This window comes from Cervus canadensis, chromosome 6 (assembly GCF_019320065.1).
Source record: "Cervus canadensis isolate Bull #8, Minnesota chromosome 6, ASM1932006v1, whole genome shotgun sequence".
Lineage (NCBI taxonomy): Eukaryota > Metazoa > Chordata > Mammalia > Artiodactyla > Cervidae > Cervus > Cervus canadensis.
Window position 1 is genome coordinate 62,811,793 of NC_057391.1, and position 23,243 is coordinate 62,835,035.

General features: G+C 34.9%; 1 protein-coding gene across 1 annotated transcript in view; it reads right to left on the bottom strand.

Moving 5' to 3' along the window:
* WDHD1 (WD repeat and HMG-box DNA binding protein 1) overlaps window positions 1-23,243 on the bottom strand; it is a 52,803-nt gene that overhangs the window by 26,486 nt on the left and 3,074 nt on the right. The window contains exons 3-11 of the mRNA XM_043472148.1: window positions 18,180-18,291; window positions 13,358-13,509; window positions 12,239-12,350; window positions 12,015-12,065; window positions 10,905-11,000; window positions 7,702-7,794; window positions 6,793-6,899; window positions 6,434-6,575; window positions 3,313-3,523 (exon numbers count right to left, since the gene is read on the bottom strand). Coding sequence (XP_043328083.1) covers window positions 3,313-3,523; window positions 6,434-6,575; window positions 6,793-6,899; window positions 7,702-7,794; window positions 10,905-11,000; window positions 12,015-12,065; window positions 12,239-12,350; window positions 13,358-13,509; window positions 18,180-18,291 — 1,076 coding nt within the window. The remainder of the gene's footprint in view (window positions 1-3,312; window positions 3,524-6,433; window positions 6,576-6,792; window positions 6,900-7,701; window positions 7,795-10,904; window positions 11,001-12,014; window positions 12,066-12,238; window positions 12,351-13,357; window positions 13,510-18,179; window positions 18,292-23,243) is intronic.

Consider the following 23,243-nt stretch of genomic DNA (forward strand, 5'->3'; position numbering starts at 1 on the left):
AGGTACAAAAAAAAAAGAATCTGTCCATTTCATCTAAGATGTTGAATTTATAAGTTGTTCATAATATTCAGTTACTAAACATTTGTTATTAATAGCAGTGCTATCTTAGAGAAATATAACGTGAGCTACAAATGTAATTTAAGATTTTCTAGCAGCCATATTTTAAATAGTAAAAAGATACAGGTAATTAATTTTGATAACATACTGTACTTAAAATATAATTTCAACAAGTACTCAATGTAAAAAATGGCCAGATATTTCACATTCTCTTTTTTGTACTGTCTTCAAAATCTTGTCACATTTAATAATCATAACATATCTCAATTTGAACTAGTCACATTTTCAGTGCTTGATAGCCACAAGGGGCTAATGGCCATCATATTGGGTAGTGAAGGTCTATGGGATACATGATGATGATACCCCTTCATTACTTCTATCACTCATTTGAGTCTTTCTTTCTTGATCAATCAGGATAGAGATTTATCAGTTTTATTGACCTTTTCAAAAAATTAGCTTTTGGTTTAATGCTAGCAAAGTAAAGCTCAAAATCCTTCAAGCTAGACTTGAACAGTACGTGAACTGAGAACCTGCAGATGTGCAAACTGGATTTAGAAAAGTCAAAGGAACCAGAGATCAAATTGCCAACATCAGCTGGATCATACAAAAAGCAAGAGAATTCCAAAAAATCTACGTCTGCTTCATTGAGTATGCTAAAGCCTTTGACTGTGAGGATCACAACTAACTGTGGAAAATTCTTAAGAGATGGGAATACCAGACCACCTTAACTCTCTCCTGAGAAACATACATGTGGGTCAAGAAGCAACAGTTAGAACCAGACACAGAACAATGGACTGGTTCCAAATTGGGAAAGGAGTATGTCAAGGCTGTATTTTGTTACTCTGCTTATTTAACTTATATGCAGAGTATATCATGCGAAACGCTGGACTGGAAGAAGCACAAGCTGGAATCAAGATGGCTGGGAGAAATATCAATAATATCAGATATACAGATGACATCACCCTTAAGGCAGCAAGTGAAGTGGAACTAAAGAGCCTCCTGAAGAGAATGAAAAAATTGGCTTAAAACTCAACATTCAAAAAACTTAAAGATCATGGCATCTGGTCCCATTACTTCATGGCTACTAGAAGGGCAAAAAGTGGAGGAACAGTGGTAGATTTTATTTTCTTGGGCCCTAAAATCACTGCGGACAGTGACTACAGCCACAAAATGAAAAGAGGCTCGCTTCTTGGAAGAAAAGCTATAACAAACCTAGACAGCATATTAAAAAGCAGAGACATTACTTTGCTGACAAAGGTGCGTATAGTCAAAGCTATGGTTTTTCCAGTAGTCACGTAAAGATGTGTGAGGTGGACTATAAAGAAAGCTAAGTGCCGAAGAACTGATACTTCCAAATTTTTGGTGCTAGAGAAGACTTCATGACAGTCCCTTGGAGAGCAAGGAAGTCAACACTGACTATTTATTGGAAGGACTATTGCTGAAGCTGAAGCTCCAATACCTTGGCCACCTGATGTGAACAGCCAACTCATTGGAAAAGATCATGATGCTGGGAAAGATTGAGGGCAGGAGAAGAGGGCAACAGAGGATGAGATGGTTAGATGACATCATCGACTCAATGGTCGAGTTTGAGCAAACTCCAAGAGATAGTGAAGGGCAAGGAAGCCTGGCATGCTGCAGTCCATGAGGTCACAAAGAGTTGGGCACAACTTAGTGCCTGAACAACAACAAATATCTGTTGGTTGTCAACTTCATTGACTTCTACTCTTTAAAAAAAAATTTAACAGCTTTATTGAGATATAACTGACATACTGTATAATTGATCCATTTAAAGTGTGTAATTTCATGGTTTTTGGTATATTCACAGAAATGTGCAACCATCAGCAAATTTTAAAATGTTTTCATCACCTCAAAATGAAACCCTGTACCTCTCAGCTATCCTATTTCTCTATTCATCCTTATGCAACCACTTTCTGTCTCCACAGATTTCTCTGTTCTGAACACTTTACACGAATGGAATGATGTAATTTATAGCTTTGTGATTGGCTTCTTTCACTTAGTATAATGTTTTCAAGGTTTATCCATGTTGTAGCCTGCTCTTTATTATTTCCTTCCTTCTGCTTGCTTAGGATTTAATTTCCTCTTTTTCTAGATTGCTAAAGCAGAAGCTTTAGATCCTTGTTTTTTTTTTTTAGGATGAAATCTTTTTCAACATATGGATTTAATAGTATAACAACAACAACAACAAAAAAATAGTATAACAACATTTTACCAACTCAATCATCAGTTCAGTTCAGTTGCTCAGTCGTATCCGACTCTGTGACCCCATGTACTGCAGCATGCCAGGACCCCTCCCTGTCCATCACCAACTCCCAGAATTTATTCAAACTCATGTCCATTGCGTCGGTGATGCCATCCAACCATCTCATCCTCTGTCGTCCCCTTCTCCTCCTGCCTTCAATCTTTTCCAGCATCAGGGTCTTTTCAAATAAGTCAGTTCTTTGCATCAAGTGGCCAAGGTATTGGAGTTTCAGCTTCAGCATCAGTCCTTCCAATGAATATTCAGGACTAATTTCCTTTAGGATGGACTGGTTGGATCTCCCTGCAGTCCAAGGGACTCTCAAGAGTCTTCACCAACACTATAGTTCAAAAGCATCAATTCTTTGGCACTCAGCTTTCTTTATAGTCCAACTCTTGCTTCCATACATGACTACTGGAAAAACCATAGCTTTGACTAGACAGACCTTTGCTGGCAAAGTAATATCTCTGCTTTTTAATATGCTGTCTAGGTTGTTCATAACCTTTCTTCCAAGGAGCAAGCATCTTTTAATTTCATGGCTGCAGTCACCATCTGCAGTGATTTTGGAGCCCTCCCAAAAAAAGTCTCTCACTGTTTCCATTGTTTCCCCATCTATTTGCCATGGAGTGATGGGACCAGATGCCATGATCTTAGTTTTCTGAATGTTGAGCTTTAAGCCAACTTTTTCACTCTCTTCTTTCACTTTCATCAAGAAGCTCTTTAGTTCTTCGCTTTCTGCCATAAGGGTTGTGTCATCTGCATATCTGAGGTTATTGATATTTTTCATGGCAATCTTGATTCCAGTTTGTGCTTCATCCAGTCCAGCATTTTTCATTATGCACTCTGCATATAAGTTAAATAAACAGGGTGACAATATACAGCCTTTGATGTACTCCTTACTTACCAACTCAATACTGACTCTGAATAAGAGTTTTAATAAAAAATGGAAAATATTGATCAACAGGATGGATTATCACATTCACAAAGTCAACTCATACCAACTGAGTTTTCATCATCTTCAAGGATGTGACTTCGCTGTCTAGGACGACCTGAAGCCAGCATAACGTCATCATCATCTTCCTCATCATTTACAATTCCTTTTGAAAAAGAGTGGGTTTTGACTGCATTGTCATTTAGACAGTCACCGACATTACTTGTATCATCTCCATCAAAAAGATCATTATAATCCTTTTCTACTCTGCTAGACACCTTGAACAAATTAATACAAATAAGAAAGTATTAGTGAACTATTTAGATAAACACAGTTACTCAAAAGGCAACCTTTTAACATGTACCTATAAACTCTACTGGGTAAGCAAATGCCTTGGTAAAAATAATTAGCAAATATATTTATGAGGACTGTTATTTACATTATGAAAAACCTAGTCCTTACTTTAAATGCCTTATAGTCTATAGATAAGGTGGAAGTATAAGACAGAACGTAAAGAAATACATGTGTACATCCAAATATAAAGCAAGATTTTATTCCTCACAATCATTACCCAGAAAAGAAGTCACCTATGAGTCCTTACAAAGTCTCTCACTATAAGATATTCTCTCATTTATTTTCTTTTTGAACAAGATACTGCTTAGGTAAGATGTTTAAATGACCTCAGTTAAAGCTTGTTCTGGGGATATTTTTGGAAATTTTTTGATGCTTATAGCAGTAAACAGAACCAACAGAAAAACAAAAGTGGCAATTAAATTCAACATTAATCATTGATTCCTAGGAATATGAATACATTGCAAGTACTGAATGTCACTGTAAAAAATTTTTGAAATCACTTTAAAAAGTGAGCAGTAAGCAGTTATGTTGTAAATATCACAATTGTTAATATAGAATGAATAAAAACCATACAATGTTAAGTCAAAGGAAAAACATAGCTGGGAATAAAAGTCTAGTAAGAACACCATTAATGGATTTAAAAGGGACTATATCACAAATCTGTTAGGTGGAAATGCATATAAATGTGTTCTGGAAAGTTGACATTTAAAAAATGAGAGAACAAGAAAAATATTTCTAAGTTCATATGACTGAATAATTAAATAACTAGTAACTATTTTATCCATAGTCCTAAATGTTTACATACTCTAGTTGGCAAAAAAATTTGCTTTTAACTTTGTTATCAAAAATGAGGATTTTAATCTTTTCCTTACAGAGAGGGCCAACTCAGCGCTAGAGGTGTTGTAACAGAAATATGTACTGTGACGAATAAAAGCAAAAAGGAGAGAGACGACAACTCTAGATAGAAGGGCTAAGGTTTTATAAGCGGTGACAAACTAAATTTTTGTAATTTTTTTCAAATTGTTTAAAATTTTATTGGAGTACAGTTGATTTACAGTGTTAATTTCAGCTGATTCAGTTATACGTATGTGTATCCTTTTTCATATTCTTTTCCATTAAGGTTTATCACAGGTTTCCTGTGCTACACAATAGGACCTTGTTGAACTAAAAATTATTTCTCAATTTACTTTTTGTTTTTATCAATGTTATACATACATATAGTCAGTGTTGCAGGTTTAACATAAAAACAGATGGATTTGTTCACTATCTTGATTATAGTTATGGCTTCAACATTTACCTAGTAACATTTACATTTCAAGTATGTGCAGTTTACTTTGTATCAACTGTACTTCAGTAAAGCTATCTAAGAAAAAATAAGCTACAAGGATATGCTGTACAACACAGGGAACATAGCCAATATTTTATAAAAACCATAAATGGAATACATCCTTTAAAAATTGGGAATCACTATATTATATACCTGTAACTTATATAATACTGTACGTCAACTATACTTCAGAAAAAATTCTTCTGTTTTGGTCTTTTTCCCTACACAGATTCCCCCAAAGATCTTCCAATCTCTTGCTTGAAAAGCGTAAGACTGGCTGACAATGCTCAGGGAGCCAAGTATGAAAAGTGAGCTGGAAATTTGAATGTTCAAGTATATACACTTTCATTTATTCTTTTTCAGTACAGTATTTCCCCTTCACCCAACACCACTCAATTGCACCCAGTGTAACCTTACTTAGAGAACAAATCAGCTTTCTGCCAGAATGTACACAGGGGTGAGGGAGGACAATTACCTAGCTGTGCTCACTGCTGCTGAGACTGAAGGGATCTACTTGCTTATTAAATCAACCCTCCTGTTTTCAGCTCCACTTTTACATACCTAGGGCTACCAAATTCCAAATTTTGGGGACTAAGCCAAGCAAGCTAAATGGCACCTCAGCTGACCCCCATTGCAGTCTTAGGACTCAGCTTTTGGAGAAGTTCAATCTAGTTTCTACTTGTCCTTCTATTTTCCAACTTCCAGATTTTTTAGTTTTTTACTATCATCATTTCAACTATCTCCTTTATGAGATCGTGCACTTAAAAAAATTGTCAGGATTTCCCTGGTGGTCCAGTGGTTAAGAATTGGATTGGGTTTGACTGGGTGCAATTGGGCTGGGTTGGGTTCGATTCCTGTCTGGGAAGATCCCACGTGCCACGGGGCAACTAAGCCAGAAATCCCTAACGACTGAGCCTGTGCTCCTAGAGCCTGCGCTCTGCAGCAGAAGCCGCCACCACGAGAGTCCAGGCACCACAGCCGGAGGGCAGGCCCCACTCGCTGCAACTAGAGAAAGCAGAAATGACCCAGCATAGCCAAAGATCAATAAATCAATCTAAGAAAATAAAACTCAGTAGTTTTAGTAGGGCTTTCAGGTATCAGGTATTCAAGCATACATAAAACAAGCTCTGAGAGTTGAGGCTAATTCAGGACAGAAAAACTTTAGGTTAAACTAAATTACAGCTATTAACTCTAATTTTCATCTATAAAACATTTAACTAAAAATTCTTAGAACACAAGAATACTAAAGCAGTATTTCACAAAGGCATTTCTTGGAGAGCCATGGAATATTAATGGACATTGTATGGAGGGAAAAAAGTTCCTTAGGAAAATATATTTGTGAAACATTAGGATAAAACAAGTTTAAACAGTTCTGTGATAGAGCATTACTGAACTTCTAACAACATAAATTATAATTTTCAAAGAAAGTAACACTTTGCAGTGTTTCCCAAATTCATATGACCACAGAAAGACTGAAGAAAAACTGTTTGACCCTATTACTTATTACCTTACTGTTTGACATCTTTCCACTGGGGTCACAAACATTCTCCAGGAGTCCCAGATTTCCTTCTGCATCAGTATAAGCTATTTGGCCACAAGTAGGATGCCATGACAGGCCACAAATTGCATAACCTTTCTCATGTTTCACCCTAAAAATTAAAACATAAGCTCTTAAAACCTTGTCAAGAAAAACATAAGCTATCCATTTCTGCAGGTAAATTTTATTTAGCAAAGTTTTGATAAACGTATCTATTAGTGTGCATTTTAACAATCTAATGATCACAAATTTGAAATGTTTAATAATAAAACAAACAAAAATCTAATAAAAATAAGCAAAAAAGAGACAAAATATTTACTTAATCATACCTTTCGATGCAATTTTTGGTTTCCACATTCCAAATTATAATTAAACCATTAATACTCCCTGCAGCTAAATACTGTCCACAAGGAGACCAGGTTACTATATTCAGTGTCTAGTAAAGAAAAACAATTAATAAATAACCATTTTATATAATTTGAAACTAAAAAACTCTTATTACCAAATTCAAAATTTTACAATCCTTATTATATCCAATTTTTATTTAAATCTGATATACAAATGGCAAAACAAAGTTTACTTATTTTTTAATGTTCTTTTCCTGCAATATTTAACAAAGTAATAGCATCTACTAGTTTGTTTATCATCAGAAAATTACACTAGTACAATTTTAAAAACAGAGTCTAAGAAATCCTTTTATCCTGGAGAGACAACACAAGTTATCCTCTTAGCAGTCATCAAGATGAAGAACCAGGAAGTGAAATGAGTTATACTAAGAAGCCTAATTGCTGACCTACTGGGCCTCTATTTCCTAACTTCAAAATGGGTAGAATGAGAAAAAAAGGGGTGAGGGGGTGAGAGAGAGAGAGAGACATAGACTTAACAACCTTTCCTGTTCTAAAATTCCAGGGTCTAATAAACAAGTCTCAATGAAATTCACTTAACAATAAATGCTTACTACTAATAATGTGAGAGTTACCTATTCTAATACTATGCTAGGCGTTTGACTTCTTACAAATTAAAAGATTTTCTTATCAAAATTCACAAGGGAGAATGGTCAAATAGGACCTAACAAAGACTTATCTACTGTCCAATTATTGGCTAACTGAAGAAAGGCTGAGGGGCGGAAGATGGAATTATTCTCCATGTCCAACAATATTTAACTGTAATTGTATTAAAGCAAAGTATGCAATAAATATTCCCATTAGCCTCTTGAAAGTATCACTTACAAAACCTACCTGAGAGATGAAATTATCTGAAAGATCAAACTGGTTACTCCAAGTTTCTCTTCTGTATAACTTAACAGATTTGTCCACAGGAACCGCCAGTAACTATTAGGAAAGATAAATGATTTAAGTAAAAGTTTACATTAGGTTTAAACAGGAAAAAAAGCAGAAAATTCATCCAAATAAGAGCAAAGCTATATTTTAATTGGCAAGTAACCAAACTCAGAAGGTTACTTAAAATCCTAATAAGCAAAGAATGGGTGATTCAACTGCTTGTACTGAAAAACAAAGCATTTATAATACTCGTATTTTTAACACCATTTCTTAAGGCATATAAGCACTTTGGATCTAGAAATTCATCTTGGACTTTCCTGGTGGTCCAGTGGTTAAGACTGTGTGCTCCCACTGCAGGGGGCTCAAGTTTAACACTTGGTTGCAACATGTGGCCAAACAAAAAATTTTTTAAAAATTCATCTCACTTGCTGGAAGGAGAGAAGGGAGCCACAATACTTTTGTGTATCTTAGAAAAAGGAAACTTATCTTCCTACATATTCTTCCAAAGAAACAGATTAGTAGAAAATGACATATTCTTTTCACACTTACCAAAAAAATGATTTGTTTTTAAAATTTTAATGTTTCATAAGCAAAGAAAAATACATACCAGATTTCTCAACTATCACTGTAATGCTGAATGTACTCATAAAAGTTTACATGACACAAAACGGTATACACTGAAAAGTCTCTCTAATCCCTAATCCTATTTCTACTTCCCAAAAGCAAAGAACTTAAGCACAGGCTATACATGAATGCATTATGTACATATATGCAAATAGAAACAATAAACAGTAGCATTCTACTACTATCTATATCTACAGCGCAATAGCCTGATGTTTTAGTATTTCTAAAGATTGATTATTCCTTGTGAAGACACAGATATGCCTCATTCTAACAGTTGCAGGGTATTCCACTCCCAGGAATAAATACCACAATTTAACTAGTTCTCTATTAAACAACAATTAGGATGTTTACAATCTTTTGCTACTACAAATAATGATAAGACATTTTTGCCATATGTGATACATAGTGCATATGTGCAAATATATCTATAGAATATATGCCTAGAACTAGTTCTGTTGGTCATGCATTCCAATAAAAACTGCCACATCCTCTTCCACACAGTTTATATCAACCCTTTGAGGTTTGAGCATCAGACAAATGAAAAACATACGATCATGTTTCAATTTGTATTTCTTTCAGTATGAAAGCAAGTGTTAGTTGCTCAATCCTGTCCAACTCTTTGGAACCCCGTGAACTGTAGCCCACCAGGCTCCTCTGTCTGTAGAATTTTCCAGGCAAGAATTGGGGTGGGTTGCCATTCCCTTCTCCAGGAGATCTTCCAACCCAGGGATTAAACCCAGGTCTCCTGCATTGCAGATACATTCTTTACCGTCTGAGCTACTAGGGAAGTCCTTAGTATGAAAGGCTGCATGTATTTTCATATGTAAAAGCCATTTGTGTATCTTTTTCTATACACTGTCTGCTAATGTCCTTGTTCATTTTTTTATTGTTCATTTTTTTATTGGGATCTTACTGATTTATAAGAACTCTTGACTATCAAAGAAATTAACTCTATCATATCATTTCAAGCTCTCAGTTTACATTTGTCCTTTGCCACTGAAATATTTTTTTATATTACCGAACTTATAAATTTTTTCTCAAAATTTTCACATACACAGAGAATTTGAAAAACAATACAGCAAATATCTATATAATGAGACTCACCATGTGATAGGAAGGCCCCAAGATGGTTCTCAGAAGTTCTCACCTCCTGGTATTTATGCCTTTTGCCTGTACCTTTATTAAATCTCCTTTTCTTCACCTTTATAATATACTACATTCCCACATATGCTTGATCTACCTCTGTTTAATAGATACCTATCTATTCATGAGTAAGCAGCAAACTTTTAATTTCCATAGCACACTGTATATTTGATTTAACTAGATTTCACCACTTCTCTTTTTCAAAAGTTTTAGTTGTCCATATGGCTTTAGAATAAGTTCTTTGATCCCCCTAAACATCTTACTGATATTTTATATTGAATGTTTTCAAGACTATAAATAATTTAGGTAATAACTGATATCATAATATCAAAAATTCATTTCAAATAATGGGATATATTTTTTAATGTACTTTTCTAAATATTTTCATTTGCAACAACATGGATAAACCTGGAGGTATTATGCTTAGTGAAATAAGTCAGAGAAAGGCAAATACTGTATGTTATTACTTACAGTTGGAATCTAAAAAATAAAATGACTTAATAAAATGAATAAATAAAACAGAAACAGACTCACAGATAAAAAGAACAAATTAGTGGTTACCACTGAGAAGAGAGGCAAAGTGCAAAAGAGGGGCTAGAGATTAAGAAGCACAAACTATATTGTATAAAATAAATAAGCTAAAAGGATATCTTGCACAGGGGATGCAGCTAATATTTTATGTAACTTTAAATGGAATACAATCTACAAAAATTCTGAATCATTATGTTGTACATCTGACACTAACATAACATTGTAAATCACCTATTCCTCAATAAATAAGTAACTTAGAAAAAAGAATGGGATAAATTTTTTTCTAAAGTTTTCTTTTACTCTTCTGGGTAGCATGTTTCTCTTTATTTGGCTCTTACACATTTTTTGGAGTTTACTCCAAGTTATTTTATCTTTTCCCGCCATATTTTCTAAATGGCTGCTGTTTGTATACAGGACTGTTACTGGTTTCATATATTAATTTTGCTTCAAATTACCTGATTGAATTTTCATATCAGTAATATTTTTCCCTCAGTTGATTTCCTTGGGATACAAGCATTTTCTTGTATACAAACATTCTCCTTCTCTTCTTTCAAATGTCTTATATCCTTCCACTGTCTAACTGTATCAGCAAGTACCCCCAAAATGTTAAACACTAGTAGTAAAAGTTGACATAACAAGACTGTTTCCACAGTTTCATTTAGAAAAATAAAGGGAAAAAAAATAGAAAAAAAGACAAAAGTTGAAATGTTTCTTAAACTTTTCAATAATAATTAATTGGCTTTGAGATCTAAAATTTACAGAATAAATGAAATAGTTACAATTAAAAAAACTATTCTTACACTCAGACTACAAGGACTGAAACATACAAGTAAAACAAAGGTTGAAAAATAAGAGTCACTCACCTTCCCACTTTTTGGCTGCCAAGCAAGTCTGCAGATTGATTTTGCATTTACCACATCATTGCATTTTTGTAGCACTGGCCAACTAATAGGACATGTCTGATTTAAAAAAAAAACAAAACAGGAAAACCCAAGTCTTCTGACTGAAAAATAATCATTTTAAATAAATAAAAATGAAAAATAAAAATTTATTTCCCTTTATGAAAATTCTCCCAAAAAGATAAGCAGCACTAAATACATTTAATAAGTGGTTTCTTCAAACTGATATATTGCTCAGAAAAAAGCAACTTAATTCACTTTAACCTAATTATAATACAGTATTCAATTTACCTAAGTTCCTTTAAGTTTTTCAGAATTATAAAGAGCACAAGTCTTAAATAACTAACTCAGTAAGAGTATTTCCTATGTAGAATAAGCAAACAATATACTCACTGAATAAACACAAACAGAAACCCCCAGTACATTAAAATCTTAAAGTAACTATGAAAAGAAACTTGAGAGATCTACTGTAAAATGTCAAGCTGTCAAAGTCAATTCTTTTAAACAGTTCAAACATGAGGGAAGAGACTGTGGCTATGAGCTGAAGCATATCTGTGGGGGATGTTTTTCTCATCAGCCACATCATCCCCACAAATGCCAAGCCTTCTCTGATTGCCTCAGGAAGAATTAATTGTTCCTTTTGCCAATCCAGAAAGCACTTTCTTCATACCTCTTTTAAAACTACTACCAGGCTGGGTTAGAATAAATTGTGTGACTCTCGAAATCAAGTGTGGCCCATGCCTTATTTTCAAATCCCCAACATCTAGGGACCAAAATATGGCAATTAGTTTGTAAATATATAATGATCAAATTTCCCCTACTGACTTACCAAACCTAAAAATGAAATATAAATCTACAATTTCATTGTGATTGGGTACAAAATCAATTAGTCTTCAGCATATACTTTTGAATAGATTACTGTGGAATTCAATCACAAAGCCAGTATTTTATGCTACTGAAAAGACATGAACTAAGAAGGAAAAGAATTACTAATTTGGCCCAATAATACATTATGTAACACCCAATATATAACCAAATAGGCAAACAGTTTTAAATTCAAATTGATGAGTTTACCTGATCTGAAATTTGCCACACTTTGACAGATCCGTCACAACTAGCTGATGCCTGTAGGAATAAAACAATAGATCTCTCTATAGTTAGAGCCATAATACTATACGGAAACTGGTTCAACTGATAAACAGGCTTTTATCAATTGCATGAAATTTTATGCTAATCTTCTTACAGCTTTAAACATAAATTTACCAAAAAATGCAAAAAGAGGGGAAAAAAATGATCACCAGAAAGATGTCCTTAGGGTCAAAGGAAAGACTTAAAACAGGGGCATCATGTCCTCGAAATGTTTTCTGCTGGCTGCAATCCATCACATCCACAATTTTGACTAGAAAGTCACTAAGAACAAAAAGAGTAATGTATATCAATAAATGTCCATGCAAAAGGCTCTCAAAAGCTATGACCCAAATATTTCAAAAACACAAGAGTAAATGCCGTCATTTCTTTGTAGCAACATGTGAAATCTGGCACCGATATCTAATAACTTACCTTTTAGTTTTACTCTATAAAGATGCTATAAAAACGTAACTCAAGGTTTCCTATGTGTTAAATACAAACACTTTTAGTAAGTGGCTTCCTTAGTTAAATCTTAAGCTTCTATTATTTGCTAATCTAATTACAGTAATAATCATTTTTAAAAGCACTATGCCAGCCCCTCCCTGGTGGTCCAGTGGTTAAGAATCTGCCTTGCAATGCAACGGACACTGGTCTGACCCCTGGTCTGGAAAGACCCCAAATGCTGTGCAGCAACTAAGCCCTCAAGCCGCAACTACCTACGCCGAAAATACTAAAGCCCACTCGCCCTAGAGCCCATGCTCTGAGACAAGAGAAACCACCACAACAAGAAGTACGCACATCCCAACAGTTGCCCCCGCTTGCCACAACCAGAGAAAGCCAGTGTTCTGCAACAAAGACACCATAGCCAAAAAATAAATAAGTAAATCTTTAAAAAAAAAAAAAAAAGCACTAGGCCTTTTACTCCAACTCAGCAATTCACCAATTACACTTTCTTCTTATAACAAATAAGCATCAAGAGAAACAAAAATCCTAACTGTACAGTCTAGGTTCTATCTAAAATAATTTTTAAAATTTTGTATCCGACTATCATGTTTACTCAGTCTTTTCCAACACTTACTTAGCAGGCTGTCAACAAAGCAATATATCTCAATTCACAAAGAAGCACAAGTTTATCATCAAAAACCTTTATTGGAAAAAAAGACTAAAATATAATAATTAAATAAAAACAACAAAGAAGGACTAGAGTCCTGAAAATGCTAGCCTGAATCCAATCAAGCAGGCCATTTTGTCCTAATATCATTTCATTTTCTGATACCAAAGAGCCTTACCTAGATCCAGCAGCAATTTTTGTACCATCCCCATTAAAGACCACATGGTTTGCATTTGTGGTGAAGCGAGTCAATATTCCATCCGGAACTCCTTCAGGAAACGTGTGCACTTGAATAGTATTGTTAGATACTGCAGTGACCAATTTTCCATTCTAGAAGAAAAATAAAAGAAACACTGGTAAAAATGAATTAATTGGGAGTCCCTCAATAGTTAAAAATCCTGTAAAAAACAACAAAAAATTTACAAATGTAATCCATGTTAAAAGAAAAATAATCACTCAATGTACAACTTTTCTGAAATAGCTATTAGCAAGAGAAACTTATATGCTGTCTTTAGAAAATTTAATTCCCCTTCATCAGCCCAACTTTTAGCCTCTGATTTTTCTTGTACTTCTGCCAAGAAAAATAATTAGTGTTTTATGGATTCCCAAATGTCACAAAAAAAGAGACTCTGACAAGAAAACATAGCTAGTCTCAATGAGGGAACAGCACAATGGACACACTATCAGTATTGCCCTATGTTTCCAGAAAACAAACATCAGATGTCTTTTTGGAACAGGGTAAAGTCTAAATGCAGAATTCATTGCTCCATTTTTTTTAAGCATGCCACATAGTAGTGGGATCTTAGTTCCCTAATCAGGCATTGAACCCAGGTCCCCTGTAATGGAAGTGCAGTGTTCATTTAACATTATAAAAACACTTGAATAAATAAGAAAATTTTAGGATCCGAATATGATCAGCAAACACTGTTGTTCTGCAGAGCTTTTAGCTAAGAATCATAAAAGGTTAAGGATCTGCCCTACCACCTTAATTTTTACTACTTATCCAGGAAGAATTAAGTCCTGATGGGCGAGACATAGTCTACCAACCCCACATACAATTTAAAATATCATATGGTCAATTTATTAATTTATATTAAATAACAACTGCCAAAGACACAAACTACTCAAGTTTGTTAATGAACATACTTTACTCTATAGCAATAGGTCTTAGCCATATTTGCACCACTTAGGACCTCTCAGCTTATCTGCAGCAACTGCTCCCATTCTAATGGGAGAAGAACCTGGTAATACAATGGCAAGTTACCACACAGCAGTATTTGGGGAGATGTATCCATCTGTTCAAACAACAGTACAGACACTTCAAATTTGAACTGTGATAAACACCTCTGAGTTCAATTACTGGAATACTGGTGAAAAATACTGTTTATGCCTGTTTGCAACTACTGTACATAATTAAAAACCCATAAAAAACTAAATTGATAATGTTGAAGATAAGCTAACAATAATTTAAATGTGAAAACAATAAGAGAATTAACAAAAAACTATAACCAACTCAACACAACACTGGTGGTGCTAAGTGTTCTTTGGCCAAACTGTTAAAACACCAACTATTTATTTACGTGCATGGACAGAAATTCTGCAACCTGGTTATTCTTTACTTTGCAGAAAGATTTCTTAGTAGAATACTAAGCATCCTCAGTTATCTCCAGTAAAGAATCTTGGAAGCTGTTGAACACAAGTTTAACTAGCCCTCTATTCATGTGAAAATGTTAAAATACATAACTACACTAACTCCCTTGCAAGCCTGGAATAAAGGCCTTGCTTTGAAGTCATTTTCAAACAAATCTACTAGGAAATCAACTCACTACCAGTATATAATGTCAACTAGTAAAAATGAAAGAAAAAAAAGGAACCATGCAAAGGATCAGAGCTGTGTTCTGGATCAGGTCAAGACTATTCTTTTCCTAGGCACATTAGGGAGGAACTAATCCCAGTAAAGGATGACTTGGGCCCACTGTGTTCCTTACTAGCCATTTGACCTTCCTCTGAGCTTTGATTTTCCCAGAAAAAAAAAGACAATGTAAAATACTACGCAAGTATTAACAATAGTTAACTACTCACAGATACACTGATACATCCCACTTTTACTATTTTGGAGGGTGATACTTTTTTCCTGCTTTGTTCTCAATTAAAGCACCTAATTACATTTTCCTTATAACCAATTATGCTTTAAACGAAATACATTGTAAAATTGCCAACTTTGCATGGCTATTTGGAAACAACTTTTCATTGAAGTATTGGATTGGCCAAAAAGTTCATTCAGGCTTTTATTTATGTTGTTATTGAGACTGCTAAAGCTTAGGCAGGTTGATAGGGAGTCCAAGGACCCTCAAGGAGGAGGAGGAGACCAACATTCTTTATATATTCTTCTGCCTTAAACCATCTAGTCATGCAGACTCCACAAACAATACATTTTGCTCATGAGTATTTTTTTTCTTCTTTAACTCCACGTTATTAATTATAATGGTAACCGCATATCATGTCTGAGAACCTGTTTTTCCCTCAAGACTTACACAGTGACAATATATCTCGCCCAAGGACATGTTGTAGGAATACATTCCCCCTAGCTAATCCTGTGCTGGTGTTATCTCAGGATGTATGTTATGCGGGAAAAAAGCTCCAATAGAGCGTTTACAACCTTGAAGCAGTCTTTTGATCTATTGTTAGTGACTAATTAAAAGTATATAACGCTCTGCTCAAACTGATGACAGGGGTGTTTTCTCTACCCTCTTCTGATGTCTGTGTCAGAAACTTTCTCTGCTCCTTTTCAATAAACTCTCTTTGCCACAAGCCTTGAGTGATTTCTGTTATTTCCATGAGGGAATTCTTCTCCCCACAAGAGCCATGAGCTGGGTAGAAAATGGCCTGCACTCTGTGGCTTCACCACATCAGGACTGGTTTCGTCTCACTATGGAAAACCAGAATGAACTTTGAGGTCAACCCTATACAGCTAACCCTATACTATAAATTCCATTCCTAAAGCCAAACATTTTAGCACTTAACATGGGACTTCTAATGGGCTGAATGATGTTGATGCTCAATCCCTAAGTTGTGTCCGATTCTTTGCGACCCCATGGATTGCAGCACGCCAGGCTTCTCTGTCCTCCACTATCTCCCAGAGTTTGCACTGCTCAAATTCACGTCCACTGATTTCGTGATGCTATTTAACCATCTCATCCTCTGCCATCCCCTTCTCCTTTCGTCGTTAATCTTGCCCAGCATCAGGGTCTCTTCCAATGAGTCCACTCTTTGCATCAGGTGGCCAAAGTATAGGAGTTTTAGCTTCAGCATCAGTTCTTCCAATGACTATTCAGGATTGATTTCCTTTAGGATTGACTGATTTGATCTCTTTGCAGTCCAAGGGACCCTCAAGTCTTCTGCAGACCATAATTTTGAAGCATCAGTTCTTCTGTGTTCAGTCTTCTTTATGGTCCAACTCTCACATCAGTACATGGCTACTGGAAAAATCATAGCTTTGACTCTATGGACCTTTGACTATATGCCTCTGCTTTTGAATATGCTCTTTAGGTTTATCATAGTTTTCCTTCCACAAGCAAAAGCATCTTTTAATTTCAAGGCTGCAGTCACCATTGCAGTGATTTTGGAGCCCAAGAAAAGAAAATCTGTCACTGCTTTCACTTTTTCCACTTCCATTTCTCATGAAGTGATGGGACCAGATGCCATGATCTTAAGTTTTCTAGTGTTTAGTTTCAAGCCAGTTTTTTCCATCTCCTCTATCACGCTCATCAAGTTTCTCTTCACTTTCTGCCATTAGAGTTGTATGATCTGCATATCTGAAGCTGCTGATATTTCTTCCAGCAATCTTGATTCCAGCTTGGGATTCATCCAGCCCAGCATTTCGCATGATATACTCTTCATGGAAGTTTAAGCAGGGTGACAATACACAGGCTTGTCATTCTCCTTTCCTAATTTGAACCAGTCAGTCGTTCCATGTCTGGCTCTAACTGTTGCTTCTTGACTTGCGTACAGGTTCCTGAGTAGACAGGTAAGGTGGTCTGGTATTCCCACCTCTTTAAGAATTTTCCAGATTGCTGTTATCCACAATCAAAGGCTTTAGCATAGTCAATGAAGCAGAAGCAGATGTCTTTCTGAACTCCCTTGTTTTCTCCATGATCCAACAAGTGCTGGCAATTTGATCTCTGGCTCCTCTGCCTCTTTGAAACCCAGCTTATATACATCTGGAAGGTCTCGGTTCATATACTGAAGCCTAGCTTGAAGGATTTTGAGCATAACCTTGCTATGATTTAGCTCATATTTATTGTACAACAGTCATTTATATTTTTCTCCTGGGAAGACATTTTCTATCCTATATGACTATTTAAAAAAGAATATCTAAAGTATTTAAGACCATCTCATCTACCTTAATGAGTCTAGGTTTGAAAAATACATGAATTCTATAGAAAAATTTTTTTCTATCCAAATACAATACACTTAACTCAAAATTTATCAAAAATAAAAACTCAGATACTTAGTTTGCAATGTCCTTCTGAAAACATAGCTCCATTCTCCAAGGCACCTATATCTCATTCCCATATTTACTTTAAATAAAACATTAGAAATATGACATAAGTATATATCTTGAAAAAGTTAATGAAACAGTCCTTTTTTCCAGTACAATTCCTCAAGTTATGTGAATTAGTAAGCTAAAATTTTGAAAATATATTGTTAATTTTCAAAGGAAAAAAGGAACATTTAAAACTCTAAAGATAAGGTATAATTTCTTGCATATATTTTAACTGGCTCACTGTCACTATCCATTAATCACTTTTTATAGAACACTCAGGTTTTACCTGTAAAAATTTTAGGCAAATTATGGCATTATTACACATTTAAAAATATTATTTCATAAGAGAAATAAAAAATACATCTGCATTCAGAACTTCTATAAAAACATTTTTCATCCAAACATCACATGGCAGTGTCATTTCATATCAATAGCTGTAGTTTTTTTTTAATACCTTTAAAGCACATGAATATGCTTTTTCTCCAACATTAATGGACTTTGGGTCATCATCATCCAAGTCTTCCCAAATCCTCACATCACCATCACTTCCACAAGTTACAATACAGCTGTGAAGGAAACACACTCATTAAAAAAGTCACCCAGTTTTAGGTTTATTAATTTTTTTGGAATGCTACTTTATCTCTTTTTTAATAAAATCAAGGTATTAGCCAACATGTTTCCTTATTTTACATATATTAACCTCGATAACAAGGACTGTTAACCTCTCATTCTGTAAAATAAAATGTTAAGTTTATGTTCTCTACAGTTTCTCCTTGGCATAAAATTCTTTAGATATTTGCAATAATGTATGAAAAGTGAAATGTGTAATCTCTCTGTAACAACAGGGGCCAGGTCTACTTTGATTACCATTGTGCCTACAGCACAAAGCAGTCTCTGACAGAAGCTTTGATAAATGTTGAATGAATAAATGGATGAATGCAAGAGCTCAATTATCCAAAGCTGATTATTCAAGTGGCTATCTGTCGTCTCTCAAATCTTGTTTTCTGAGTGCTGTTATTCATTTGTTTTGTCTTCTCTAGACACAACAATAAATAAAATACAAAAATAAAACGGTAAATTACAAAGAGTAGCCATATAAAAAACTATGGATGGGGGCTTCCCTGGTGGCTCAGTGGTAAAGAAGCCACCTGCCAATGCGGGAGACACAGGTTTGATCCCTGATCTAGGAAGAACCCACATGCAGCAGAGCAACTAAGCCCACACGCTACAACTACTAAGCCTGTGCTCCAGAACCCAGAACAGCAACTACTGAGTTCATATGCTGCAACTACTGAGGCCCATGCTCCTCAACAAGAGGGCTCCACAAGGAGAAGTCTGTGCACAACTAGAGAGTAGCCCCTACTAGTAACAACCAGAGAAAAGCCCACACAGCAATGAAGACCCAGCACAGCCAAAAATAAAAACAAAACTATGGATGCTCAGAAGAAAAAAATTAATTTCCACTTGGAAAGTCAGAAGGGTTCATAAGAGAAGGACAGGTAGGACTGGATATGCTGAGATTGGTAAAAAGGACAGTTTCAAACAGACACTACTACACGAATCAAAATAAGAAGCTAGTAAAGCATAGGGGAGTTTACATGGAGCAGGCAGCCAGGAAATTGAGGGGGAAAAAAGTAGATTGACTTTAAGGCGAGAGTAAGGAGTTTGGATTCGGTTCTATAAGAAATAAATAAGAGGACTCTAAGTCTCAGTTTGCCCTGGACGTTCTTGATTTATGCACCCAGATGATTTGGCATTTATCCTAATTTTTTGCTTTAAAATATATTAGTTGCATTAAAATTTGTCCTAATTTTTCACTTTAAAACACATTAGTACTAGTTATGTCAAAATTGGTGAATTTGACAGACTTCTTTTCCCCTTCAGTTTCTGCCATGATCTTGTGCGTGGTGTAACAAGTGCCAAGAATAGAGTTCTAACCTCAACATGTAGGTAAATCTGCAAGACAACCACTGATAATCCATCTCTCCCTTTCCAACACTTTCTTGATGTAACATAACACCTCTTTTCAAAGACAATAGGTGTTAACTGATAAAAAATTTTTTATGTTTTGTCACAAATTTTTTTACAAAAAAATTGTCTTGAAATAGTTTTTGAATAGTAATATGTTACAGATCTATTAAAAAGAATAATCTGCCAATTACTAATTTAAAAAACTGTACTTTACTTTGAAACCCTTCTCCCCATTCTCAAAGGTGTCCTAGGTAGATGATAAATGAAGAAATCCCCTGTAAGTTTTTAAGCAAAGGACTAATTCTATCACGCCTTTATCCTCTCTCCCACAGTAAGGCTCTTTCCCTAATCTAACCACCCCTTCCTAACCCTTCCAGCGGGCCTCATGAGATTCACGGTCAGGAACCAGCAAAATCAGCTTTTTTCTGAACACTCCTCTGAGAACACTGCTTCCTCTTCAGCCCTCTTAAGTGGTGGCTGACTTCTTTTCTACATCCCTCTGGGACCCTATGTTATTACCCCGTCCATTCTATTGCCACACCCTACTCTCTCAAGAAAAAAAAAAAAAAGCCTGAAACTGTCATCAGACCACCTACAAATTCTTCAAGAGAAATCCCTTGTTCCCTAACGATTTTTAGCAGAAGGCTCCTTGTTATTCTCTAACACTATTCCTATTGCAATTCTGTATTTTCAATATCCATGTAGATGAAACCTTCTGATACTTGATCTTGTCCTCCATCCTATCTCAGACTCAAATGGTCACAGTCTAGATCTTGTCTTTATCAACACTGCAATTGGTTCATAATCTGTTTCAAGCATCTTAATCACTTATTGTTTCACCTTATACCCTTAATATCCTAACTCCAATAATTTTAAAATTCTATTACAATTCTATCTACAATCTACTGAAAGTACCTTTACACTGTTTCTCATTCCCTCAAATTCTCACATACCTCCTAATCTGGTTTAGATCCATACTGTCACTAAAATGAATTCTTTGCGTTACACTCAAATAAATCCTTTGACTTTCACTTTGTCTATTTACCCAAAAAAACCCAACCGTGGTTAAACATCCAACTCACTGCTTATTAACAAATTTGCACTTACAGAGCTAAACAGAACTGGAGAAAACACAGAACCAGATTATTTCATCCCAATTTAAATTCGTAACTATTAATTTGAATTAGGCCTTTAGTGCTGCCCTGTAATCCAATTACATTTCCCTAGTTCATTCAACCTACCCTCTCTACTAACCATCTATCTCATATCTACTCCTCTTTCTTCCAAGCTCTACCTCCTGTCCATTCTCAACTGATGACTTTATCTCCTATCTCACTGAGAAAACAGAAACAGTCTACAGAAATTATCCACACATTCTCCACACTGATTCTAGGTGCTCCTTTCCTCTATAAAACTGACCATGCGCCTATCTTTGGCCAATCTCTCCTGCTTTTTACTATACCACAGCTCCTCTCATCCACTCAAAGACATCACTATAGCAATTCTCCCTCTTTTTATTCTAATATTGGCTTAACCCTCTTTTGGTTCCTCTCCACTGAAACATATGCTATAATCTTTCTCACCTTAAAGATTACCTTTCCTGACTTCACATTCCTATTCCACTACTCTCATTCTTTGAGTGTCATCCTCATAAACTCCAATCCTTTTCTATTTTCCTAAATCCATTGTAACAAAGCTTTTATTCTTACCACTCCATTAAAAAACAAAACAAATAAAAATACCCTCAACTTGACCCACCAGTAGAATTTGCCATAGTGTATTTCCTCCGTCTTAAAATATTTATTTGGCTTACTGATACCATTCTTGTCTCTTGATTTTCTACTTTCCTTGCAATCCCTTCTTATTCTCTTTAGCTATAACTCCTTCTCCTACTTGATATCCTAATATTCTGGAGTGCCCAGGCCTTAGACCTACAACCTCTTAAAAAAAAAAAAAATACATTCACTCCCTCCCTAGATAATTTCATCCAAGTTCACAGCATTAAATCTCATTTACATATTGTCAACTCCCACATTGAGATTTCCAGCCAGGACCTCAATCCTTCACTTTTTCTAATTCATATTCAGTACTCCCATTTCAGTTAATATATGATTTCTAATTTCTCTTTTTGTTGTTCTTTCTCAAACCTTTATCAAATGTAGTATTTGTATACCTATATATATATGTATGTTATAATGTATATATATATGTATAATATATATATTAGAAAACTTATGAATTTTTGCCTAACTAAAAAATTTATGATATTTTGATTCCATTTGTTTGACTATGTATAGAATGGTAGATTTCTAATTTATATTCACTCAAAACTTTGATATAGTTCCATTTACTCTAGCATCCAGTATTAGTGCTAAAAGTCTAGAAAGCTTATTATCTGTGATTAAAAAAAAAACATTTGAATGAGGCTTGAAACTTCTAATCCAATTCTGAGAATATAAAGACATACTATGTTGTAAAAAAAATTAAATAACATGTGACACAGTATTAGAAAGTACAAATTTTGTTTAAATTTCACAAAATTTTATGCTAGTGTCCATTATTTGTTTTCATGCCTTATTCAAGATTCTACATTGTATTTAGTTGCATTGAGCAGCTTCAGCTACATGCAACAAATTCTGATAAATCCTCTTTTCATTTGTATTGTTACAAATATTTTCTAATATTCCTTGTTATAGCTTCTTAGATACACCCATCATTTAAAAGTGGACAATTTCCAAATACATGGGATTTTTTAAGTATCTTTGATATTAATTTCTCATTTCAATGCTTTCTTCTCTGCAATCACCCTCATGCGTTTTTTTCAGTCTTTTTTGAGGCTTTCAATGGCTTAAGTCAAAGGTCTCTCTTGGTAAATGCCACATTGCACTTGAAAATATGTGGGTTATTTTCAAATATCTTTTGATACTGACTTCTAACATAATCCCACAGTGATAAGAGAACAGACTCTACGATTTCAAAACCTTCAGACCATGTAATTTTTGTACCTTGTTTTATGTCCCTGGATATGTTCCAGTGTCTCCAGTTTACAGTCTATGTGAACTTGAATAGAATTTGTATCCTGCTGTTGTGTGAAAATTGTATAAATCTTAATTATGTTGAATTGGTTCAAAGCGCTTTTCAGGTCTACTATATACTTCTACTTTTCTGTCTATTCATCCTATTAATTTTTGAGAGTTTGATATTGGAAATCCAACTAAAAATCTTAATTTATCTAACCTAAAATAATAACTGTAATACATAGAGGAACTATGTTATTTTGTTCTGTATTTTCCAAGTCTGCTGTAAACGTATTATCATACTTTCATAATTAAAAAAAAAAGACTCCCTTCCAAGGTGATCTCATCCAAGTTCATAGCATTAAATATCATTTACATATTGACAACCCCCACACTGAGATTTCTAGCCAGGACCTCAATTCTGAATTCCAAGAGGTATCACCTAAAGATGCAGATTTCTATCTCAACCTCAAGTTTCTTCTCTGAGCTTTAGACCCATTTATCTAACTGCCAGGTGCAATGGGGTTAAG